The sequence below is a fragment of the Pseudoliparis swirei genome, chromosome 21 (assembly GCF_029220125.1).
Source record: "Pseudoliparis swirei isolate HS2019 ecotype Mariana Trench chromosome 21, NWPU_hadal_v1, whole genome shotgun sequence".
Classification (NCBI taxonomy): domain Eukaryota; kingdom Metazoa; phylum Chordata; class Actinopteri; order Perciformes; family Liparidae; genus Pseudoliparis; species Pseudoliparis swirei.
This window is the reverse complement of record NC_079408.1, coordinates 14,224,524-14,252,327: the sequence shown is the minus strand read 5'-3', so window position 1 is coordinate 14,252,327 and position 27,804 is coordinate 14,224,524. Positions and strand designations below refer to the sequence as shown.

Here is a 27,804-nt window from a genome sequence, read left to right as displayed (position 1 = left end):
CCCGAATGAACCGGGGCCTGAAGAGGGGATCCATGCCGAGAGCTGGGAAGGTGCTCCTAAACACAGGCAGTTCGAGCTAGTGTGCATGTTTGCTATTTAATATTTAGGAGTCTAAATCTGAATTGTGTCTGATTGTGAGTTTAAAAAAAAAAATTCATCAATAGTGGCCAGTTGTCCAATGAATAAAAAAGAACGATAAATCAAAATGGCCACCGTGAGGGTTTGTGGTTCACGCAGCCAAAAGAACTTTTTCCATTAAGGATTCAGTTTTTCTGATCATTTATTTAACTCGACAAAACAAGCAAAGAAACAAAAGAACACAGGAACTCCTAACGCTGCCTCTCCATAGGCCTATACCCAGGTGCATGCTGGTCCTCCACCTGCCTATACATACTACCACAGGTGCCAACAGCGTTTTCCCAATTAGTGAACACATGAACTGTCAAGAGACTAAATATATCTAAACGACGACAATGAATTAAACTAATATATCAATACAACCTGAATATTCAAACAACCTGAATGATTAAACAATGCTGTCAAAAAATTACTATATACTAATATTAAATAAATAGCTCCAACATTGACATATTTACGGGCCGAAAGAAAAGAAATGTTGAAACCCGTCGGTACCGGACACGGATGAATACAACGATACAGACCCCGCATGGAGGCAGTGGGATCCATAACTGTGTTGGTGGGTGAGGACCCCCCCGCCCCTCACAGACACACACACACACACTACACAGCCCCAGCTTTCTTATCCAAAAGGTCATAATGTGCACGCTCCAATTTGGGCTGACATTCAACACATCCAAAGGATTTCACAAAATCTGGAAGACAATATTTTTGTAGAAAATACCATTTAGTTTTAATGGTGAATCATTTATCTGAGAGTGCACGCGGGTGTTGTTAAAGGTGCGTCTCGTGAGAACATGTATGCAACGCGTGGTTGAGATCACATGGTCAAAGTGAGGCTCTTTTCCTTCTTCCTGGTCCAGTCACACTTGAAAGCAACTTCTGTGTTATATTTCATAATATCGTGTTATTAAACTCCACTTTATTCTCCGTATTCATTTATTCTTGCACACTTCACACAGGTTTTAGTTTGGGGCTCTAGGGATTGAGTTTAGCAGTCGAAAGCCTGTCAATATACTTTCAGTTTATTCTTTGGTTCACACTCGGGGATCAGAGTCCGCCCTTTGCCAATGAGAGAACATTCTGGTTTTCATGTTTAATTCTGATTTGGCAGTATCTATTCATACTTTTAAATGTCCATATTTCATTTATTTTTTGTCATTGAATTTATTCTCAATTCCATATGAAAATGTGAACCAACGGTAATCCAGAGCTCTACAGTAGCACATTCACAAACTACTCTACATATTAACATCCAACCTCGTTCCCCTCTTGAAGAGCCCTTTTGGTACCTTTCGTTCCTGCTGCAATTTTGTATAATTACATGTTGCCCTTGAAACACGTGGGTTTTATTTGTTTATTCTCTTTGTTCCCGTACAAGCCCATTAGCTACCGTTTGGGTGAGTCTCATCCTTCTTTAACACCCACGTGTTTTGGCTTCTTCTCCCGTCGACAGTTCCTCTACTAATGAGCTGCTGCTCGGAGGTGCAGGTGTACATGATGCATGTCGGTGCTTCAAATGAGTTGAACCGCATAACTTTATGAAATCTACTTAACTGATAAATTCAACAGAAGTATTATTGCTAAATGCGTGAAAAGTAACAAATATTTCAAGGCTTCAAACATAATGTTGACGCTCAAATTCTAAATCAACGAATGTAAATGACTCTGAAAAGGTTTTCTGCTAATATGGTGACTATTTCCCGTAAGACTTTATTTTGTAAGTGCCTTTGTATGTTTTGGGTCCTTTTATTTTGAAGCTCTTCCGGCGAAAACCGGAAGTAGACGTACAATATCGTAATGTGACTTCGCAAAAATTACGTTAGCTAACGCTGTACTGAAGGAAAAGGTGTTTTTCTTAATCTATGAAGACCGAGCTGGGACGGGAACGAGGTACTTTGTTTTTTTGGGCTTTGACAACATGTTTAGTGACTTTATTCTTTAATTAACTTATAAAATGTATTGTGATAAGATGCTAATGCTAGAATTTAGCTAGATTGTTTAGTTTATATGTATATAAGAAATAGAACATTTTGTGTATTGTGTCCACATGTATATATGAACGTCATCTAATTCATGCTTACACTCGTAAGAGCTCATTTCTTATTACTTCCATTAGTTCTTACGGTGATTTCTGGAAATTAAATGGAAAAAGAAACAAGGCTCATGGTTGAATATGAATAAAGGGTCCGCTACAACAAAGCTGATTATTTTAATGTAAATATATCTATTCATTATTTATAAAGCCCTGCATTTCTGCATATTTGCAGGTAAATATAATGCCCCACCTTATCAGTAGGTTTCTATTTGCAGAATGAGTCACTCTGGTAGTGAAGTTCGGGTCAACCCACGGGGTCACAGGTTTGGGTTGGGCACGTCAAAAAGTGGCAAAGCAGCTTTCTCATTGGTATTTTCCAAATTTCACAAGATGTGAATGAAATATTCGTCAGCAATCCAAATGAATTGCCCCTCAAAAATAAGAGTGTTTGCTTCATGGGGCAAAGTAGGATCAATCTTACTGCGCTATGGATAACGTTTAACCACTAGAACCATTGACTAGATCCCATAAAAGCCATAGGTAGTTGTTTTTCATTTCATAAAGGGTGATGATGTCATAAAATATGACGACAGACAAAAAAATACGTAAATGAAAAAACCACAATAGAAGCTTTGGATGTAGCATGAATGGGTTAATAGGTGCAGCCCTACTCGGCTTGTAATTATAAATGTTCCCATTAAATTGTGGAGTCTTCCTCTCTGAAGTCAGCAGGCCTTTATAAAAAATACGCTTGACTAGCACAGCAAGACGTTGATTCGTTATTCCGGCCATCTTAAGAGTCTTAAAATATAGGACAAAAGAGAGAGAGAGAGAGACCTTTACATTCCCACTGACTCGATAAGAAGAAGAAACGCGTCGCAGCTATAATGACCCAATTAATGGCGCTCCATACAAGGAACATTTCTCAAGATAAATGAACGCCGAACAGAACAAATTAATATCTTTATGCTCGCCCTCTCCATTGCTCACTGTTCATCGACCACCGCTCTCTCCCCGATCCTCCTTCGCTCCTTCCCTCCATCTCAATCGTCTCTCCCACTATCTCACTCTCCGTTTCCAAAAAGAGACAAATGTTTCCTCGCTGTCGCTGTAACACGGCGTTGGGACAATAGACAGGCAGCGATATCCGGTACCAGCAATCTGGCATGCAGTTCAGAGAGAGAGAGAGAGGGAAAGAGATAGATAGCGAGAGAACGAGAGAGAAAGCGAGAGAGAGAGAGTGGTTGAGCGAGAGATAGAGAGAGGGGAGCGAGATAGAGAGCGCGAGAGAGTGAGGGAAAGCGAGAGAGAGGGCGAGAGAAAGCGAGAGCGAGACAACGAGAGAGGGAGAAAGCGAGAGAATGAGAGAGGGAGAGAGAGAGCGAGAGAACGAGAGCGAGAGAGAAAGCGAGAGAGAGAAAGAGAGGGGGAGAGCGAGAGATAGAGAAAGAGAGAGAAAGAACAAGAGAGACCGAGGGTGCGAGAGAGAGCTTGAAGAAATAAAGGAGCTGAGAACAAGGAGAGAGCGACAGAAAGAAAGAGTGAGAGACAGACAGACCGACATGCACCAACAAAAGAGTCTTTCTACATCAAAACCACTTAAAGACTTTGATCCAAATCATGGCAGCATGCAGAATCTTTTTTAATTGTTTCTTATTTTTTTATTTCTTTATCTATCAAAAGCAGTAATCAAACAGAAATTGGAAGAAAATAATATTCAGCATGGGTTGATATCTTTTGTGAAAGCTTATCTCTGGTGCCACAACAATGCAGTGCATTAAACAATTGGCACATAACTGCTGGCCAAGTGGTTATCTACCTTCAGATAGATTTCAAGTAATGTCACGCAGGATAAAGTAGGAGCGAGAGACTATTTCTTATTATGGATTATGCGAAACATTATTACTTGTAAATACTGTTAAAAGGGCAACAAGTGGAGATAATGTTGGATCAGCCTCGATGGAACAAACGATGTCTGACGGCTGCGTGGAGAATGAGAGAGTTCAGAAGCTCGGTGCGGAGGGGACAACAGTTTGAAACAGAGGAGGGAGATAAGTGCAGTGGGAGGAGAGGCGGGGGGAGAAAGTGCTGACAGCGTTTAAAGGTGAGAGAGATAAGTGGAGTAGGAGAGTGAACTCTGGAGGGAGAGAGAGAGAGGGGGGGGGAGGGGAGGAGAGACCTAGATAGGCCTCGAGAAGAGAAGGTGTGAGGTGGGTGAAGGGAACGCAGCGGAACGATGAGAATCAGAGAGGCGGATGAACGTAAAGAAGATAGAGGAGGGGGGGGGGTGGGTGTAGATATGGAAATGTTTCAGTGTCGGAAGGAGAGCCAGAAGTGCAGAACAGAACAGAGTTTGACATGAGCTGACAACACGGGAGCAAATGAAGGGAAGAGGGGGGTGCACACCCGAGACCATAAGTATGGGACAAAGGGGGGAAAAGAAAGCAGTTGAAAAGCAGACCAACGTGGGATTTTGCATTCGATATATTACAGTTTTTCTCGATTGATTACACACAAAAACTGGAACTTAGAACACAATGACCACAACCTGTAACTCATGTGCCAACTCCCTAAACCAAGTCTGCTAAACTAGAAGCACAATTATCTGCTTTAGACACAGATTTCAATTGTTAGCCACACTTTCTTCAAAACACTAAACACCATCCTCTCTACTTTGCACACTTCATCAATGCCAAAGCCTCCTTGTGTTCAGACAGAACACACTGCTGTTCAATTGGCAAAACTTCCATTTCCACGGCTGTTGTGCAATTTGGAATCAAGGCTTTAGCAATATAAGGGCCACAGGTGACCTCCTGATTTGAAGAAGAATGGATGAAAACATGGAAGGTAGAGGAGACTAGAGAGGCAGAGGAGTAAGGGTAAGAGGACGAGGATGAGGACGAGGAAGAGGTGGAAGAGGAGGAGGAAGAGTTGGAAGAGGAGGAGGATGTTGATGAGGTCCTGTGGCCAGACAGGAACCGACGACAGGACGAAGACACATTTTTTTCGTCCTTTTTTATTTACACTTTTTTCTTTTTTTGTTGACTGTTGTGGTCTATTTTCTATTGTTTATTCTGTGAAACAATTATAAAAAAGAAAGAAAAAATGTTGTATATTTGTGTGTTGTTTTATATTTTGAGTTAAAACACTATACATTTACAATATTTTACAGGAGAAAGCGTACAGTACCACTGGACATGAAAAGGCATAATGCTCCTGATAAGGCCTTCATACTGGTGTTTTCCCATTTCATCGTAGTGTTTTCCATTGAGCACATCAGTGTTCAATCGATGCTTAGAATGTCTACTCATATAATGGGCTGTGTTTGTCATTTGAAAACAAAATACCCTTTTGAGGTGACATAACACTGTTTTGAAAGCAAAGTTTCATTTTGCAGGAGATATAAAGGGTTTTGCATTTTGTTTGAGTGGTTTTGGGATTTGCGTTTAGAGTTTTGAGAAAACGAGGCATGCTTTCAAAAAATGTGTTTAAGCAATCGAGAAAAACTAACTTGAGATGCTCAGCCCCTTCGATGTATAGGAAGAAAAACCAGCCACATTTAAAAGTTGCACCTGTGCCTCGTCTAGAGTCGCATCATCCATGAAGAATTATCTTTCATGCAATTACTTGCTACTGAAAATAGCAACATGACTGTCTTAAGAGCCTCCTTCCTCCGAGCCGTCACTGGGTCTACACCCTCTAACTATGAAACTCTTCTGGAGCACAAAAAATACGATTTGTGTAGAATGTTTACACGTCAAAGCCGAACCTCTCAGACCACTAAACCCTTCGAGATTTAATTTAAACAAAGTGTCCACAAAACCCCAAAGAAGATGGCCGACATACGACCGATCGTGTAAGCTAACGGATCTATTACATTGTAGGGGGCTACGGACAAATACACGAGGGCCCTTTAAGAGAAGGGGCGTAACCCTGGTATTGGGGAGTGTTAAAGAGCATCAGGAAGTAAATGTCAACACAGGGGAAGAGTAGTAAACGGTCACATGGTGACGGCCAAAGGGAATACCGGACTCCTCGTTCTTTCCAAACCTACATTGGTGACCCCGATGTGATGTCAACACACCCTTCAGGGTTCTTACACATTTTGACCAATGGAGTTCCATGACTTTTCATGACTTTAAACCAAATTTCCATGACCAAACTGAAATCTCGGTATAAACATGAACAATTTAGAACATGTTGCGTATTGTGAGCGTACGCCGGCTTATATTGTGACCGTCTTTCTTTAAAAAAGATTAATTATTTCAAACTCGGCGTAAATGAACATGTGATTATGACACATTTCCATGACTTTTCCAAAACTTTTATGATTTAAGTTTTTTCCATGACTTTTCCAGGCCTGGAAATGACCATGATTCCAGGTTTTCCATGACGGTACGAACCCCGACCCTTCTTTCCACACACCTACAACATCATTCTACCGACAGCAGATGTATTGGAGCTCGACCGCGAGAACTGGACAGGAGCAACGCGACGACAACCAGGGTAGAGCGGGTAGAGCGGGTACGGCGTGACGCCTCCTTACCTTCCTTGCAGTACTTCCCCCTGAAGGGGGTGTGGGTGCAGTCGCAGTGAACCTCTCCGTACTGAATAGAGCAAAACCCTCCGTTGAAGCACGGGTTCTGTTTGGTGCACAGGTACTCCTGGTCGCTCTGAATGCCTTGGCTATTTAACAACGTGGGAGGCATCTCCCCCACCTTCAGGTTGGAGATCAAGCCCTGGAAGGGCGGCTCGTATTTCACCGTGCTCGAAGTCAGAGCCGAGAGGCGCACGTCGGGCGGGATCCCGCCCACGAACAGATCGCTGACCACCGCCATCTCCTTCCTCTTGGACTTGACCTCGGCCACTTTGGTCTCGCCGTCGACCATCAGGAGGGTCTCGCGGAAGTTGCGGGTGAGCAGGACCATGTGCCAGCGGTTGTCGTTCACCCGCGTCTCCATGTGCAAGGTGGCCGGCTCGGCACAGTGGATGGCGAAGCGCAGCTGGAGGCGCCCGCCGGCAATCAGGAGCTCCAGGAAGTCACAGTTGCCGCCGTCGTCCAGGTAGAGGACCAACGCTTTGCTGATGTTGGTCTTGATGCTGAAGCTCAGCTCGCCCACCGATCCGGCTTCCCAGCGTCCGTACCGCGCCCACTGGCCAGGCGCGCCGCCGAATTCCAGCATCTTCACTGTGGTGATCAGGCTGAAGAGGGCCACAGGCCACAGGGGCCGACACAGGAATCTCAACCCCCTCGTCATGCTTCCTCTTGCAAAGCGTCCCAACGTGACGCCCTATAGGTCAATGAACCCTAGAGGTAAGGCCTACTTTAACTGTGGCGAACAGATTTTTAAACGTAAACAACAAGTATTATATATCACTGAACTGAGATAGCAAGCTCACAGGGTATCGTGACCCTCAGAGACCCCGCTCTAATGTTCCTGACGAATCGGCAGGTTTCCTCCTTCCTGTTCTCTCTGCCGCTCTAATTTGTGTCCTTATCCTGACTCTCTCCTTTGTCTCTCCATGGGACTCGGAGGAAAGGAATGAGGAATAGCGGGAGAGTAAAAGAAGGGAGGCTATGATTATTTCAACACTGCCTTTTCTTTAAGAGCCCCTCAGTCTATCCCAGACCGAAAATAAAATCTTCGTCTTTAGAATCCGGATCTCAATACAATTTCCAGGAAATCTGAGCTGCTGCCAAACGGCTTGGGGGAAGAGTTATCAGATTGTGATCTTTCTTTAAGGGAAGGGAATGAGGGAGGGAGGGAGTGAGGAAGGCGAAGAGTAGACAATATCAGAGTCTGCTGGTGTCTGCTGGAGCATACAATGCTTTCATGGTCTCAGCGTAAACCCCATTCTTCTCTTGAGGACTACAAAGCTTTATGCCGGAATGGGTCCCATCATTATGGCGCCATGTCGGGATCTGGAAGGAAACACACAGAAAAAAAGGAAAAATGTAAATTACAGAGAAAATGTTCCAGTGCATTTCCTTTCAACTTGACAAACACATTATATATATATAAATATATAAATATATATATAAATTTATAAATATATATAAATAAATGTGACCCATGCTCAGTCAATCAGCAGTAATTTGACATGTAATCTCTTATCTTTCATCTTCTTTGCCTGTAGTTTTATACACAACATACTTTATATCAAAATTCCTTCGCCGACGCTTTAAAAAAGAAATAGGCGCAATACATTTTTGCACGTTTCCATACTTCCCAGAGAGGCTTGAGAAATACGAATGTCTTATTTCATCTGCTCCATCTCAGTCATGCCGATAGATATGTCACGTAATGTACTGAACCCTGACGTAATGGTTCCCTGTGCAGTGAAGATAGTCGTCATCCATGCACTGTCTGGCCAATCAGCAATAGAGTCAATTGATATATCACACCCGTCCAATGCGGCACACACACACACACACACCATGTACATGCATATGCAAACACACGTCATTAAATCAAATGCGATTCAGAGTGGAGTGCTGCAGAGTCAATAGCTGCCTGAGCAGCCAGTCTCGACCCTGGGGCTGGGCCTAATCCCTCGCCATTATTTCTTGAGTGAGATCTCATTTTCATCCCAAACGGTCTACAATTAAGGCCAGGCTCACCCCGTGCTCGTGCATCCCTTGTGCTATAGCCTGTCTGACAACAGCGATGACGCAAGCATACAAGCAGGGGGAGGAAGGGAAGGTAGGAAAAAGACAAGACAGAAAGGCTGCATCATCACGTCAGAGAGGGGAGGCATGATGTCAACGGAGAAAGATGAGGGAAGACAGAGTAGTAGGGAACAGAAGAGGGAGGAAGAGACATAGCATCTGAGCTTTTATTCTCCATGTTTGTTCATGTTGGCGATCAAGAGAAAGCAATGCCTTTGACAGGGAATATGTGTCTTGCATCATACGAAAAATACTAAGATTCGCGGAGTCTACCATCAGATCAATGTCTCTATAATCTGTGGCACGGAAGATAAATTCAATTAAAGTAAAGACTAAGATAAGAGGCTAGTGCTTAAATGCCGCAACCCACCACCCATGTTGCAGTTCCAGATCATTTTATTAGACATTTGAAGGAAATCGTCATAATTGGCATCTGAATGAGAGCGTTATGGCCACAGTGACCTTTCACAAACACTATTCTAAAGTAGTTCAACTTTGAGCGCAAGTTGAGCCAAATACCCAGAAATTTGCTCAAGGCTTCCCCGAGATGTCGCTTCACAAGAAGCGGACGGACGTGAGGTCACATTGACCTTGAAAATAAAAGATCCACACAGGTCTCTCCGAGATATTTCAATAACAGACTCATAGACAACAAATTTATTGACTTCATTATAATGAATACCTTTAATTTACCATCATCCCTGGGACCTGGGTTATGACCCTACATACAGACAGTTGTAGTCGAGCCGGCGCGTTGTGCTTGTGTCAACATCGAGTCAAAATAGCAGATTTAAATATTATTTTTCAAAATGTTTGCATGTTACACCTGTTGGAACAGGTGTATTGATAAAGTATTAGCTTTTTAAACCGTGAAGGTTTTATTGCACTGGCTCACTTCACTGTTTCCACTGCAGCCTCTGCTTCGCTAATCGATGACTTTTCACCATGTGTGTGTGTGTGTGTGTGTGTGTGCTTACTTTAAAGTCATCAGTAGCTACATAGCTGTGGACCACTCATTGCAAAGTGTGTACAGTTGGTTGATGGCCTGATAGTAAATTATATTTAATGTTCTTGACTCATTTTCCGACATGCGTATGCTTAATAAAGTAGATTACCAGACATGAATCACATGTTCGTTGTTTACAACATGCTTAGAGACAAAAGTCATGCGTGTGCACTGCAACGCAGGAATTTACTTGCAGCTAATTATACTGAAGCCGAAAACTTTCCACTAATATGCAGACATGCATCACGAGCCAACCGCCTGCTCCTTTATACACAAGCTAAATTACCCACCGCCCCCACACACAGATCATGACATCGTTTCATTTGCCATTATGAAGATCAACAAAAACACGATAAACCCCCCCAAACACTAAGAATTACATTTTGCGAACAATTTGAGGAGCTAACGGTTACTTAATCAACCATTCTCTTAACCACATCTGTTTCCCTCATGGGTAAATAGATTTGGAATATTCCCTGGCTGAATTGAATATTCATCGAGTTATTTCTGTCCATTGGGGATCCCTCGCCGTGCTTTCAGCGAGCTGTGTTTATAAAAAGGTTTATTTAGTTGAGTTCCAGTGTATCCTCCATGCGTTGTGCTGCTAGTTATTAGGGAGTATTGGCCCGCTCGCCAGATGGTACGATTAAATCCCGAGAGATAACTGGAGCTCCGAGGGTTGTGCAGAGCTGGTATTGATTTTATTTGCATGCGTCTGCATGTAGAATTGAGACTTCTGCAACAGTGTTTTTATTTATTAATGCTGGATGAGGAGTTGTGTCACAGTTATAGTCCACAAGGTCTTTTCTGCTGCATTTGTTTGCATTGTTTATAATAATTCATAGAGCAGTTTTTAAAGATACTTAAAGACACTTTACAAGTTTTAACTTATCATACACCGTCATACATCAGACACAGCTACAGGGAGCGATTCAGGGTTAAATGTCTTGCTCAAGGACTCATCGACTAGAGAGGGGATTGAACCGCCAACCCCCTGATTGAAAGACAGATCTGTTAACCACTGACCCACAGTTGCCTATACAGGACTGTCTCAGAAAATTAGAATATTGTGATAAAGTTCTTTATTTTCTGTAATGCAATTAAAAAAACAAAAATGTCATGCATTCTGGATTCATTACAAATCAACTGAAATATTGCAAGCCTTTTATTCTTTTAATATTGCTGATTATGGTTTACAGCTTAAGAAAACTCAAATAATATATCTCTAAATATTAGAATATCATGAAAAAGTATACTAGTAGGGTATTAAACAAATCACTTGAATCGTCTAATTAACTCGAAACACCTGGAAACACATTTTCAAATGTTTGATTTTGTTTTGCTGTTATAAATCTTTTTTTTTACTTGGTCTGAGGAAATATTCAAATTTTATGAGATAGGATTTTAGAGTTTTCTTAAGCTGTAAGCCATAATCAGCAATATTAAAAGAATAAAAGGCTTGCAATATTTCAGTTGATTTGTAATGAATCCAGAATGCATTACATTTTTGTTTTTTTAATTGCATTACAGAAAATAAAGAACTTTATCACAATATTCTAATTTTCTGAGACAGTCCTGTATGTGTTCATAGGCAACTGTAACAACTTTATAGGCTTCAAATATTAATGTTGCGTTTACAGCTTGTATACAAAAAAGTATTTTACTCAAAAATAATTTTACTGTCTATTTTCCACCTTTTTCTCCTCTGTTTTATATGCATTTCAAAACTGAATGGAATTTTTAAACGTTGATTTCATGATCTTAAATAAAATACACAGCTATGAATTCACCTCTTCGGGATCACCTCAAGATATAAGTTGTCAAAAAGGGTAAAAATATGTCAAATGGGACAAGAAAAACATTTTAATGATACAAACAAAAATGTTATAAAAAAAAAAAAAGATTTAGAGTTTTTTTATCTCCCAATCCTATTAAAACCTTTTCAAATATGAAGCACATACAGCAACACTGATAGTAATATTAATACGAGAATTACCAAAAAGATTATTGAACCGGCAACCCCCTGATTGAAAGACAGACCTGCTACCCACTGACCCACAGTTGCCCATATTTATTATTTCTAATAAATGTAATGTCCAGGCTACTATCTGGCTGGTTATGAGATCAAGAAATGCAGAGGAAGGTTCCCCATATTTCAAGGAAGGAGCGTTTAAATGTCAGATTTCTTGATTGAGACGTCATGATGTGTGAGATTCTCTCACCGGGGCGTTGTAGAGCATCTTTCCCACGAGAAAGTCAACATTTCTCACCATCTGAAAATCCCTGGAATGCAGCCCACGGGTTGATGAGACCGAGTTATGACTCAAGGATTGCACGGAGTCGGAATCACAAAAACTCTGACATGTAAGTGTGTTCGGTTCCTACAAAGGGTAAAAGAAGAAGAAGACACCTGAAGGCTGAGTGCAAGTGAAATGACCTAATTAGTGTGTGCGAAGGCCAAGCTGCAGACGCTGTAACACGGGGTGAGCCGGCCTTTACGCTACATCAGACTCCAGCCTTTGACCGGCTGTAAGCCACTAGTGACCACCTATGGCTGTTAGTGCTAACTGCATTTAGCCTTCATGAGGAGATGCTAATGTACCAGATCAAGGGCTTTATCCAAGGACTTCGCCAGGACTCCTTTTGCTTTGACACTTTGGGCAAGGTAAATCATGGGGAGTGAATCAACTCGCTCCGAAAAGCCGAACTGATGTGATGAGACGAGACGGCGTCGTGACGGATAAAGAAGATGTAGTGACAGATAGCCGGGCATACCGTAGAGCCACTCTACTCGGTTCTGCAGGAACGGGTCACGCCAATGTCTCCTTAAGTCCATCAATAAGCACTTCCTGGGAACAATAAATACTTTTTTTGTAAGGGAGACTAAGTGGGAGTCTGGCCAGTCAGACAACGGCAACTTAAAATCTGACCCCAGCTCTAACTTATCAGGTAATACATTAAATAAATTGTTCAGAGGGCAACGTCTCGGATGGTCTTTCGAGACCTGTACTTGGCTCTTGGACTTGAAGACACACAGAGCCAGACGGGCTCGGCCGGGGACACCGGCGGCAAGAAGAGGCAGACCTTTTTAGGAATTAGCGAGTCACGTCACTCAAAAGACGTTATTGCATCCACAACTAGAATGGGCACTCGGTAGAGTGCATACCTTCGCATATCACAAGATTGGGCATTGAATTATGAACATTTTGGCATTAGTTGCATGCCAATTGGATATAAATTGACCGCGCTATGGTAAAAAGAAGATGTTGACCTTTTCATGACCTTGACCATGACCTTTGACCCGATCGATCCCAAAATATAATCAAATGGTCTCCGGATAATAACCAATCATCCCACCAAATTTCATGCAATTCAAGAAGATTTTGACCTTTTTCATGACCTTGACCTTTGACCCGATCGATCCCAAAATCTAATCAAATGGTCCCCGGATAATAACCAATCATCCCACCAAATTTCATGCGATTCGGTTTAATACTTTTTTACTTAAGCGAATAACACGCATACAAATAAATAAATAAATACACGGCAATCAAAACATTACCTTCCGCATTTTCAATGCGAAGGTAATAAAGCCAACAAACAGAAAGAGGGAGGATTAGGGAGTGGGAGAGAGAGCATGAGAGGCATGAATGAAAGAAAAAATGTCGGAAGAATAAGAGAGGGGAAGTCAGTGACAATTAGCCCCCCTGATGTCACACTCACATCGGCCTCCACACCTCGGCCCCATTAGATCTGCCAGCTTCGTCATACTGCAGTTGCAATGTACAAATCACGTCGTGAGACAAAAGGAAGGACTGACAGTGAGTTTGTGCTCACATACGGTCACACTACTCCACGATGGCTGCCTGCTCGTTCACGCTCTAAATACCTTCTCGCTCGTCCTTCCATCCTCCTTTTCCCTCCCCGTGTGACACTATCCTCCTCATAAAGCCTCTCATTTCCCTCCCTCTTCAAGTCGTTCAGTTTATCCAGCCACGCATCACCCTCCCTCTTTGGTTCCACCTACTTCCAAATCTATAGAAGTGCTAGAGCTTCGCGGCCTTCAGGTGCAGCCAGGGTGCATACTGAAGCAGAGGGAAATGGGGTTTTGTTGGCACTGCGGGTTCAGTTCTGTTATCAATACTATGTGGTGGTGATCGTGGGCCCATATGAATATGTGTGTGTGTGCCAGTGGAGTGTATTTGGCTTTTGGTTTGCTGTTTGGTTTGATTTAAAGAAAGCACCTTAAATGTCTAAATATAGTCACTTGCACCTTTGGCTTTTGGTTTGCCGTTTGTTTGGTTTGCTGTTGTACCTGCAGTTTATATACATGTGTCCACTGTTGCCCATATCTGCACTGCATTTTTATTTTTTTATTTTAGATTTATGGTATACTGCTTCTTTGCTCTCTGATCAGATGTAAAACTACATTTCGTTGCCCCAGTGCCTGTCGGCTACTCTGTGCAAAGACAATAAAGTTGAATCTGAATCTGAGTGTAGAGGGTGAAGATGGTGTGTGTGTGGGGGGGGAGGGGAGGGGGAGTAAGGCTCAATTAAAGCTGAAGGGGATGTATATGCGAGTGCATTAAAAGCAGCTGTGGGCATCTGCAGTGTGTTTACAGAACGCACGTTTTAGGTATCAGCGCCGTTTCCCTCCTCTGGAGTGAGATACTGAACCCGTTACCTGTTCAACCGCTCTAAGTGGCTTTGCATGCGTGAAATGTTTGCCTGGGGAGGAGAGGGGGAGGGAGCGTGTGGCCGATTAGGTCTGTGTGTGTGTGTGTGTGTGTGTGTGTGTGTGTGTGTGTGTGTGTGTGTGTGTGTGTGTGTGTGTGTGTGTGTGTGTGTGTGTGTGTGTGTGTGTGTGTGGACCCGGCAGGATGCGCGCGTGGCTGCGTTGGTGCCTGAAGATGTTTTTTTGGGTAGGAAGCACAAGGCTCACTGGCCAGGCCACCAAACTCTGCCGTTCGAATTAACCAGCCCATCAGCCTGCAGCTGAACTGGCCTTATCTGGGAGGAAAGAGGGAGAGAGCCAGAGAGAGAGGGGGGGGGGGGAGGGAGGGCGGAGGAAGCGATAGAGTGAGACAGGTTGTCGGGGAGACGGAGGGGTTTGTGAAGGCAATGGAAGAAGAGAAGTGAGGCTCGAGAGAGCAAAACAAAGAGTGGAACGGAGGGAAGAAAAAAGGGCAAACTCGCTCCACTGTGCTGCTGCAAGACGTCTGCCCGCTTAATATCTTCCAACTCCTATTCCTATAGCCGAAGACATACGCCGAATACACACCCGCTCCCTCTCCCCGTCATTCATCTTCTCCCCATTAGTACGAGGGAAAACCGTCTCGGTAAAAAGCAAAGACCTGCCAGAGCCTCGATGTGGGGAGCAAGGAGCTAATAGTGTGCGGATGACAAAGGAATTATGTATTTTTAAGAAGAAAACTGTCCCGTTTCTAGCCAGCGGGCCTTTTGGTCAGCCATCGTCGAGTAGAGGGTGGAAAGAGGACCGATTCGGCAACATTACGTTGCATAATACCCCAAAAAGCTCCAACGAGTCAATCAGGATGACATTATATTAATTTAAATAAGATTGCTGATTGTATTGCACTGCGGGAAAAAAAGAAGAGAAGTGCTTCTTTATCTACCGGATCTTAAAATTGGCTCATTTCTGATGACTTCTAAAGCCTTATTTTTAATAGCCTCGAATATTTGTGTTGAAAATGTAAGTATTCTGGATCACGTAAAAAGAAAATCACTGTCCCTCCTTTGTGATATGTTAAGATATGAATACAGATTATCAAAATGAATCCCTCGTGGATGAAGACCCCACGCTTCATGCCCGCAAATGAAAAAATTTGAGTGTTATTCGAAAAAAACGGCGCCACATTAATTCTGAACCGATTCCGTCTCACATGAATCGACAGTTCAACGTATCCTTCAGTCGGATCGTCACACGTTGAAATCTCCTAGTGGCTTTCTCCTCCAAACATCATCAGACCACTCGGCTCTCGTCCGTGCTCACGGGAGCTGTAAATCGCGCTTTGCGTTTCACGCCGACAATTATGCGACGACTGGAGATTGGCACTCGAAAATTCCGACAACAAAAAAGGAACCATTAGCGGCGGTATGTGCTGGCAGCCGTCTCATCCTTCCTGCATGTTAGTCGGGGTAGTGGCAGGCGCAATTAGAGGCAATTTCTGGTGCCTGAGTGGCCGTCGACAAGACGCATCTCAGCGGCAGCCAACCAACCTACGAAATGTCAACGAGTATCGCAAGTGTCTTGGAAGACAGGTACTGCTTCTTTCTTCTCTCTTCCATCATGGGCCCACCTGCAATTATTTAACACATTGGCATATATATATATATATATGTGTTCTGTTCCTTTCAGAACACGCTGGCTTATCTTGGCAACTGTTATTTTTTGCTAACAGTTCTTAAAAATACATATGGTTGAAACTGATAACGCGTTACCCGAGAGTTGCTTTTCGCAGCCAGCCAATGACAGTAGGCTTGACTGGAGAAACCGTGTCATGGCACTAGTTTGATACATCCTCAAGCAGCAAAATATTGTTCAAAATTCATAGCTTTCATATTGGATATCAAATACACCACTGTTGATATGTCTGTTATGGATTTTAAAATTATCCAACCATTGATCAGTGCACCGCAAAATGTTTTCTGAACGGCTCGACGTCACACAATTAGGATTGGAAGCTGAAAATAATGACTTTTTGACTCAGCACTGACAATTACAGACGAAGAGCATCGCCTGCTGCGTGTCTGAGAGAGCGGAAATGAGAGGTTAGATAATTGCACACAAGCTACTAATAACAATAATCATTTGTGAGGAAGGATGTTTCAGAGCTGTAGTTATGAACATGTTTTGCAATGTGTTGTTAAAGATGAGATAATGACCTTGTTTACAAACACAGAGGCTTTGGAAAGAAAGCTGCTCTTTGAAAAAAGGACTCTGCTATTCAATCTATGTATTTTTCGGCATGTTTAGTTGGGGTTTCACGATTTCGATTCCAATTAAATAATAAATTGAAATGACCTTTTCATTTCGACCTTCACTGAAGTAATGTGGGGCAACATGTAGCCTTCCCTGTGACTTATGTAAACAATAAAGGTATGGAGGAAGATTTTAACACTTCGTGAATCACGACTCCATCCTCTTACAACTGCATAGCAGTCAGTGCTTAAAAACTATATATAAATAGAAGATTTAATAGTATATATAAGATATACAAATAGAAATGATCGGAAAACTCTACTTTAACGTAAACAATGTCACTGGTTTAAAGGCCTGAACACAGTGCATACAGCTACACACAGTGTGGTCTATTGTGTCCGTTGATACGTTGCTGCTTGTTCATGTCAGTACAACGGAGGTACAGATGCTACCACTATCAAATAACATTTTCCCTAATTAAGCTTGGAGCAAGTCCAAGATTCATGAATATAATACCTAATTTCATCCATTAGGGGCTTGACTGCTGTGTGAGCCTGCGTGTGTGTGTCGGTGTATGCGAGGGAGAATTGCTTTTGCCTTCTCACCCCCAATGAATTATGGAAGAATCAGACGGGGAAAAATGAGAAGGACAGCTGAGAGAAAGTAGAGGACGTGGGATGGAGCAAAGAGGGAGGGACAGCGAGGCCCACGGAGCAATCGAGAGTGACTCGGCTGTGCGAGATGACAGTCGATTACCATCTTAAATGTACCGTCGGAAAGCAATTTGCTGCTCTCGTGCCATTGGTCTCCTTATTAAGGAGGCGGCACTATATTTTAAGAAGCCAACCTCCTAACCTCCACGAGTTTCCATTTACCCACAAGGTACCTATGCATCCGTCTAACAGAAGACTTTGGGGTGACAACGGCTGCTGGATAGAACTGGAGATTGAAGGGAGACTTTGGAAAAGGTCTAGAACTTGTCCACAATTAAAACACCGATGCTAAATAGGCCTTATGATTGTGATTTTGACATTAAAAAAGCTCTTTAAAACAGAGAATGAAGAGGCATCGTTAATCAGTAGAATACCAAATGTATTAATTCAGCCAACAATGTGTCAAGAAGGGAATAATTAAGTAGGAAGATGTAATACATTTTGTTGGATAAAATTCAGCCATCATAAAAATACCGTTAGCAACTAACCTTATTCAAAGAAAACTTGCAATTATTAACAATCTCGTTAATGTTTATTGGCTCTTAGACCACTTCGCTTGTCAACTTGTCAAACCTTTGAGAGAATATTATAGTACCTGCCGATTTGAAAATGGTATTGACATTTCAATAACCTATAGCGAAAACTGACGAACGGTCTTTTTGCTGCAAACATTTCAGAGGAATCAAAAGAAGCACAAGTGCACTGGAGACCTGGGGCCCGACAGAAGCAATAACCCGGAGTCTGGATAGTCCACTCAACGTTACAGCTTAGCGATTTCCATTGACGTTAGGGCGCCAATATTGATTATTAAGAGTCGAGGCCCACCGATAACTGCGGCAGGTGAGCAATGTGTTTAATTTCACAGACCTTATAGACTCGTTGAGCTCATTATTGGCCTCTCTATTCACTCAGTGCACTTCTTAAGGTGGCATATTGATCTAGGCAATATGGTTGAAAGCAGTGTCTTACAAAAGACCTTTCATCCAGTGTCTCTCTCCGGCTCTCTTCCTTTATTTGAGGAGGAAAGAGTGAAGTAACTAAAGAATACGTGATGAAAAATGGAACTGACCCTGCTCTGAAAACATTGATTCAGTCCAGCTCTAAATGTGAGGGTGCGGGGACATGCACAGGTATGCGGTGCCACTGTGTGACTCGAAGAACAAAGAAGTGTGAGAAATTCGGTTTGAAGCGATACGAAGCGACACGCCGCTTCTTGTGTGCACATGTACACATGGACACAGTCACATGGGGGACACAATATGCACATATTTGCAAGCCCCAGGGCAAAAGAGAGGATGGATTCAGGGGGGGAACTGCAGCTGAAAATAATCAGATCATGCAAGTGCTGAGAAAAAAGCACGAGATCTTTGGGCACCCAACCAGAACTCCCCAAGATCAACCGCATCCAACTCCCAACAGCCTCAATGGGGATATTCCAGACAGGATAAATGATGATAGAAATAATCTAATTTATAATATTCCACCGGCTGCCAGGTGAAACCACTCAGTGCCTCGCGATTTAATAAGGAAATCAAGTGGAAAATCTAAAAAGACAGTGGTTCAGCTGATCAATGCCGAAGACACCGACTGTGACCTTGTAAAATCTATCGTCTAGAAAGTGTGGACGTCGTCTCGGGTTTGTTTTGTAACGTGAGATGCTGATGATCAAGTTATCTTGACATGAGTTCGATATACTCACCTATTGACCTGGCTTCATAAAAGAGCTTTCTCGTGTGCAGTGCATTGGCAATGGACACTTGTGAGTGACGTGTACTCGGCTGTGCGCTTCAGTGGCTATACCTTTTCCTCTCCCTGCTCACCCAGTAGTCTATCGACGCATTGACAACCCACTGATGCAGAGAGAAGCCGTTGACCTCCGAGGTCATAAAGCTGACACTTAACCAAGCATAGAAGTACAACACATACTTCATCCTTCTGTCACAGACAGAATGAGGTAAAAGAGGCCAGAATAATTGCTTGTGAAATTGCTGTGCCTATTATCGCCAGTTCACTGTTACTGCAAGTCATGTCACCTATCCTTCCGCAGCCGTCCCTATCAAGATCCTCTCAAAAATCTACGGAAGGATTTGGAAGCGAAATATGAAAAACATTCTGATACGTTATGCATCTGGGTGCATATATATATATATATATATATATATATATATATATATATATATAAAAGCTGTATAAGTAGAGCTCGTCAGATTGTACTTCAAGGAAACTAATCTTATTAAAAGAAACTTGCATCACTCCACCAATCCGCAATGCACACTCTAAAAAGCCCAACTTCAAATTTGTTGTCCGAACACATTTTTTTAAGTTGAGTCAACAAATGCTTTTGAAAAAAGTTGAACTAACTCAAAATGTCAATTTCATGAATAAAGAGTGGAATCCACTTAAAATGTTAAGTTGAGAAAACTTAATATAGTGGTTTGGGCATCTGCTGAGGTAACTAAGGCCACTGCGCATGTATGTCAGTAAACACACATATATATATATATATATACAAATACATATATAAATACATATATATATATGTAAATACATATATATACTACTTTAATCTTATATTTTAAATAATAAAATAATATAAAAATATTTTCTTTAGCCCCTGTTTAAAATACATCGGTTTTTGATACCATTGTTTGTTTATTAGATATGGATTAGATTTGGAAGGATATTGTCAATTGTTTAATGGCAGATTTGCTCCAGTTCAGGTTTTTGTCACTTATTGAATTAAAGGGAGCCTGTACCGTGAGCAAATGTTTCCCTGTATTTTGCTCAATTTATTTATTTAATTTAACAGACTAAGAAGATTGAAATACTATAATACTAATGTGTAGGAGGTGACTCTTGTATGAAAGTGGTATATTTTAGTTTTAAAAATCTGCATAAAAATGTCTTTTGACTTTTAAATTGTATTGTTACAGAATGGGAAGAAAAAAAATGAAAATTTAAAAGAGGCGGTGAATATTTATTATAGTCTCTGTATGCTTGTTTTCTCAAGCAGCCCAGTTTCAAGGGAATGCCATTGTCCTTCTGTGTTGTATATATGTTCCATCATATACCATTGTGGCAGCGGGGGGTGTTAAGGCTCGGCTGCAGAGTGGGTGGAGCGGGGGTGTGGTTCAGGGAACGGTGTCTGATTGTCATCAGCTGGACTGATTGGTAATCAGATTGGTAATCAGTCCAGCTGATGACGATCTGTGTTGGTTATCTGAGTCTGTCTCCATAAAGGAGCTGGACAGACAGGAGATGAGAGGAGCGTGGAGAGCAGAGACACAGTCTGCTGTCGGAATAAACCTTATTACCGAATATCCCTCTGGCTACTTGTTGCTTACTGGTGCTTTAGGGGGGGGAACCTACTCGTGACGGCTACACACCTGTCACAACCATGTTCCAAAGCTTGTTTCAAGGCCTTGGTTTTGGATTCACAAAACAGAATTTTTTCTTTTTTTTTCTTTATGAAGCCATTTAGATTTTTAAGGATGTTGACCCTCTGCTGTCTATGTTCAAGTGTTGACACCTGGAATTCATATAGTTATGCAAACAAATGTTTAGTTATTGTTAATAAACATTTTGTGTTTGAAGAAGTTTGTTTTCTTTAACTGTTGACTTTTCCAAAGAAAATGGTGTACATTTTTAATTAATTTAAATGAAGGCAACGTTGCAAAGAATGTTGAGTGTACTCAAATAATGGGCAGTGAAATTTAGTAACAAAACATTTTAAGTTAAAAGTAAGTTCTCTCAACAAAACATTTTAAGTTAAAAGTAAGAACTCTCAACAAAACATTTCTCAACAAAAAATGTTAAGTGCTGTTGATGTGTTTTTAATCTACAAGAACACACAATTTAAAGTTTCTCCAATTTAATATTTTAAGTGTTCTGAACTTAAGTACATGAGTAGATGTAACTATCAAATTCAATATTTTAAGTAGTGTTAACTTAAATACATAAGTACGTCTGAATAGTAATGTTACGTTTGACAAACTTAAGATATCACTTTGAGTGAACTTCTTATCATAAGTTGACACAACACATTAGCCCTTAGTTGAGTGAACTCAAAAAGCTTTGCAGCTGGTTGCCTCACTTTTTTAAGTTGACAACTTTTTTTTTTTAGAGTGCAGGTGATGTTGCAGTTAACAATCGATTTTTGTCCACAATGTCATCCCTTCATTGTGTATCTTATGAGACAATTGTCCAAAAGAGTCCTTTGACCAGATCAGTTAATCCTCAAGTCCAAATATTGTGCCAAATCTGAGGAAATTCATTAAGATATCACAAGCATAGGAAGGATGAGAGGTCTCAGTGACTAAGACCTTTTCGCATCTAAATAAAATCTTTTCATCTTCAAATCCATTTGTCAAAATCTGAAGAAATTCACTCCAGGCATCCTGAAGTATCAGGAGAAAGGACCAGACGGACGATTGGACGGCCCAAAGACAGATTAAAACATGCAACCAATAGATTGCATTCAACCAATCTGTGTGTGCATGTTTGCCTCAATAAATGGAAAACCAAAAACTGCAATAGGATAGCAGATTAACTAAATGTCTTCCCTCCAGCAAGGTTTAGGCAAAACTCCAGCACTTTAATTAAAAACAGAACCACGGTACAATAAAGGGAGACAGTGAAACAAAGCTTCAACCTGAAATAATTACACAAATAAAATCGTATGAATCTTTACAAGCGCGGGCACAGCAGTTTTTATGGATTGCCAATTTTTACAAATAGTAAAAAGCAACCACCTCCTCTCAGTGATACGATCACACGGAGGTAATCCCCTCTGTCACATGAGCTGCTGCCAGGAAACACGGCGCTCAACCACCAAGACCCAACGAGCGACGAGGCAGCAGGTAGTCAAGGATGAGCCCAACGTTACCCCAGAGAATCTACTACTACCACCACTACTACAAGTACTACTACTACAAGTACTACTACTACAACTACTACAACAACTACTACTACTACTATAACCACCACCACTACAACAACTACCACCACCACTACTACAAGTTCTACTACTACTACCACCACCACCACTATCACTACTACTACTACAACTACTACTACAAGTACTACTACTACAAGTACTACTACTACAACTACTACAACCACCACCACCACTACGACTATAACCACCACCACTACAACAACTACCACCACCACTACTACAAGTTCTACTACTACTACCACCACCACCACTATCACTACTACAACTACTACAACCACCACCACCACTACTACTACTACTACTATTAATTAGTGCTGTGAAAAATAACGCGTTAACTCAGTTAATTAAATTACAGGATTAATTAGTTGTTGTTTTTTAACGCATGCGCAGAATGAGCTTCCAATCCGTCTGTTGTTGGTCGTCTCTAACCAGCAGCATGTCATTCTGTCTCTACGTGTCACGTAAACACGACTCCGATCTCCGTCTCGCGCGCCGCAGAGCTCGGATGCCGGCGTGTGCGCGCACATCGGGACGAAAAAGTCACTTGCACCCCCCCCCCCCCCGTCAACAACTCTTCTCGGAGCTCTTGCCTGTCTTGAGAGCCCTGTAAGTGTATATATGTGATTAATCATGATGAATCCACAGAAACCTGTGATTAACCTGATTGAAAATTGTAATCGTTTCACAGCCCTACTATTAATACAACTACAACAAGTACCACTACTATAACTACTAATATTGCTAATACAAGTACTACTACTATAACTACTACAACCACCACTACCACCACTAATACTCCTTTTCTTTCAAAAAGGAAGGTCCAGTGTTTCCTATGATAAAGGAGCTAAATAAGGAAGCATTGAAGCTCCTTTCCTTTCATAAAGGAAGGTCCAGTGTTTCCTATGATAAAGGAGCTAAATAAGGAAGCATTGAAGCTCCTTTCCTTTCATAAAGGAAGGTCCAGTGTTTCCATTAAAGGAGCGAAATAAGGAAGCATTGAAGCTCCTTTCCTTTTCCTTTAGAGAATTCAACCAGCGCTTATCATGGCGGCGACTTAGAAACTTCCAGGTCATTTCACACCATAGCAACCAAAAATCATGGTGGCAAGGTCAGGGCCGGGCAGTCACACACACTGACGACAGAAAACAATGGCGACAATAACCCAGCTTGAAGGATAAGCGCCGTGTCGATGACGGCGGAGAACAGAGATAAGTACGAAGGGCTGAGGATCGGAGGAAAAGGGGGAATGTGTATGTCTAAACCCCCCGGCATGTCTGTGTGTGTGTGTGTGTGTGTGTCCTATTATGCAGGCATGTGAGGGGGTATTGGATGTGCAGGCATTTAAAAAACAACAAAAAACATGCCTCAACATTGAGGAGGCTCACAATGTGGAGGTGTATCGTGGCTATGTGGAAAAAAAGGGGGGGTGGGTGGAGGCTGCAGAGCCGTGTCGGCAGAGCTGGAAGGTAAGAGGAACAGAGTGAGGGGGGGGGGGGGGTGGAGGAGAACATCCAATTCAATTTTGAAACGGCGCCGGCTCAGAGTACAAACACAAAGGCTTCATTAAAGGCAGATCCCTGTTGAAGACAGTGAATTAGCTCTATAGCCTTCAAGCACCGGGAGAGGGAAAGAAACAGCGCGGCGGTGGGGGGAGGGGGGGGGGGCGCACAGGGAGAGGTGACATCAAGGCGGGAACAGGAGGGGGGGGGGGGTGAATGAAAGACCCATCAGCAGTAAGAGAGGCTCAATAACAGCGCCACTAAGAGCATACCAATTCCCTATTAGAGTGGTGAGTAATGTCTTCTATTATCACGACGTCCACACACACACACACACGTGAGCACCGTGTGAATATGAGCGCGGTTCAAACGGAGGCGTTACGGTATTACGACCGTAAATCCGGTAACACGTTTACGTGACCGGCTGCTTATGTGGAGATCATATCTCTCCATCTCATTCACAAATAAGTTATTTGTGAATGAGATGGCGAGATATGATCTCCACGTCTCCTTCGCTAATAGTGACATCGATCGACTCGTGGGAACGCGCGTCGGTGTTTTGGTGTGACCCTAAAGGGGGGGGGGGGTGTACAATAAAATGGAGACATGTTGTAGTTAAATCAAACAAAGTACAGACATACAAACAAATAATACCTTCTTTTATATGAAGCTTTTGGTTGTTTTTTTTATGTTCAGATTTTATTTAAACTGCGTCCCAGAGTTGTTGATTCACCTATAAAGTCACTTTTGGGGCGTATTTGAGGAGTTTTGTCCAAGTGTAAAATATATATATATATATATAAATATAATTCTTTATTTTTATTTTTATATATATATATATATCCGTTTTTTTACGAGAATTTTCTGGTATATTTCTCACCCTGCTGTTTTTAACTGGAAATAAAAGTGTCTCAATTTAAAGCTGCTGCCTCTGTTTGACCTACATAAGTAAGTTTCTTCAGTTGTTCTTAATCATGGAGTCGGATCCCCCAGAGCCGTCGGGCTGAAGCATTAAGGCAAGCAGGTAGAGCCGGGTGGTGTACAGATTCATCCGGTAGCCAGTATTTTTAATTTTCCGTACACTATGAGTTTTTCATATACAGCCAGAATAGCTGTACAGAGTGCTCACGCTGCAGACCCTGCTCACTCAAGGTTATATATATCTTTACAACAACTATTAATAACCCCAAAATGAGTCATCATCAGGTTCAAACACAATGCTGCTAAACTATTTGACACAAACAAGTCGTACAACAAAAAACAATGTACCGTTACATCGCCAAAAGGCATGCTGGGTAAGCGGATATTCAGATGTGAGGCCTCCAGCAGCGCCAGGGTCAGACATTATGAACACAACAATGATGCAAGGACACGGTTCATTTTTACTTTATTTATTTTTGTGTTTTATTATTATTATTATGCATTCTTACTTTTGAAGGTTATATTTCTGTGAAATTTAAATATCAAGTATAAATTTAAATAGGGACACGATCGCACTGTAGGTGGTCAAGAGAGAGGGTGTCAGATTAATTATTCAAACACTGGATTCAAGCTACGTCAAAAATACTTTGCCTGACAGACTTGGACAGTTTAAACTGATCATATAATTATCTTTAAAAAAAACGTAATTATTTTTAAGTTCCTTTTCAATACGTTGCATTTTTCTTTTTTACATTCTGCACCTGTTTCATGCATCTGAATTCTTCAAATATTGTATTATTTTGGGAGCAATTAAATCCTTCAGTACATGCCATTAAAATGTGTGACACGTCTGTACTCATGACGAGAATACGACTCCAAAACCCAGACATGCAAAACGAGGAAAAACTGTGAATCCGTCAAGTCTTAAAAAAATATTGCGATACAATTTTGTGGCCCTGGAAGATAAACAGATGGATTATAAAATGAATGTTACATCGATTTAATTGACATATTACAACGAGCTAGTTTAATTCAACAGTAGTGAAGTAAATTCTACCTTCATAATAGTTCAAACATTCAGTTGGAGTTACATACAGAAACATGTATGGCCATTCTGGAGGCTTTGGTGTGCAGCATTGTATATCATTATAATGTCATATTTAGTTTAGCTATATTGATATAAATGGCACTTCTCAGTATAATTCTGTATAAGTAAACATCACTTTAAGTGTAGCTGCAAATATCACCGCAAAATATGACAAATCATGTATATATAGTCTAAAATTCATGATGGCAGAATGTATTGATCAAGCTTCCTCGATGGACAAGTGCTGAGTCAGATGTTTGTGACTCGTAATGTTCCCATTGTCCATGCTGTGTTGAGGAATTTGATATATTTAAATGTCATTATAAAAGCCTTAAAGGAGCCAACTCAGTGATAAGAGGTATTTCTCTTGTTTCTGAAAACATTGATAAAACCCCCCCCCCCCAACAAAAAATATATATATATACTGTATATAAAACTAAAAATAAGATACAAATACTAAAAAAGATAAAAGATTTAAAAAATAAAAGATTTGTAAAAAAAGGTGAAACTAAAAAAAGATTTATGAAAAAATAAGATAAAACCAAAAGTCAGATAAAAAAAAAAGTTTGCTAAAACCAAACATGATACAACCAAGAGTTGGAACACGTTGTTTGTATGTTGTGACTTTAACTGCAGTGATTATACCTGTCTCCTCGTATTGTATATATTGTTGTTGTATTTGTGTTTGTTGCTCGTCTCCTGAGTCAAGAAAAGAAATATATACATCGTGTCATTAGATTGTTTTCAGAACAAGCTTCAATTAAACGTTGTTACTTTAGTCCGTGTCAGCTCAGCAAAGCGGATGCGTTTAGTTCCTCGATGGGATTCTCATTTTCTTAATCAACAACGCTAAATATCCGCCAAGTCTCTTATTGATGAATCCATTGATCCGGTCACACGGGAGACCGTCGTCAGCTGGCAGCCAAAGTGTTCCATTAATAGGGCTATTAGTTCCATAAATCCCACAGTGGACACCATGTTGGTGTGAGAGCAGCCTTTTGTTAATAGCTGGAGGTCAGTGGAGGTCAGTGGAAGCAGACCCCCCTCCTCCCCCCCCCTGTCTGACACAAGCTGCGAGGCCCTGAAGCACAACCACATTGCGGAAGTGTCTGCCAATTTACACACACATGTACACACGCATGTACACGCACACACACACACTATGGGACACGTGCACTGAGGGGCAGGCAGGACACCGAGGTGTGTGTGGTCCCAGGTGAAATGCCTCTCCGCTGGGTGTGAATCAAGCTGTGGCTGCGGGGACAGGATGCACACACAGAGAGAGAGAGAGGGATAGAGAGTGTCAGAGCAGATTAGAAATGCATGGCTTTGTTCGAGATGGCGTAACAATGAGTGTCATCATTGGTTGCCTGTCGCCTCGGGGGAACTAGTGGGACAAGGTGGAGGATGCAGAGGAGTGGAGCCAAAAAACGAGGGGGGTGGGGGGGCAGGGGTTGGTGTACCGAGAATTCACAGTAGGGAGCAATAAAGGTGGAGAGGAAGTGGAGAATCACAGCTGCACTGTGAGTCACCATGTGAAATGAAAGGGTAGGGAGGGATTAACATGAGACTTCGAAGGGGAGGGGTGAGGGGGAGGGGGCATCAAAGTTCAGCCTGGTTGGAGAATTAATCACCTCTATGGTTCACCTGATCTCCAACGCAACAAACGCACGTTCGTAGAGGACGGTGGCGTCCAGGAACCTTTGAAGTCTGGCATTCCGCCAGCTCCGTCCATGAAGAACCACATGGAGTCTTGTATTAGATAAATAGTGTATGGAGTGTGGGGCCAGAAAAAAGAAAAGAAAAGTGAAGCCATCATAGGACATGACATT

General features: G+C 41.9%; 1 protein-coding gene across 8 annotated transcripts in view; it reads right to left on the bottom strand.

Moving 5' to 3' along the window:
* Positions 1 to 27,804, bottom strand: part of nrxn2b (neurexin 2b) — an 856,499-nt gene that overhangs the window by 762,124 nt on the left and 66,571 nt on the right. For all 8 annotated transcript variants that reach the window (XM_056442212.1, XM_056442208.1, XM_056442207.1 and 5 more), the window contains exon 2: positions 6,723 to 8,099. In XM_056442212.1, the coding sequence (XP_056298187.1) occupies positions 6,723 to 7,434 (712 nt within the window). In that variant the 5' untranslated portion in view covers positions 7,435 to 8,099. The remainder of the gene's footprint in view (positions 1 to 6,722; positions 8,100 to 27,804) is intronic.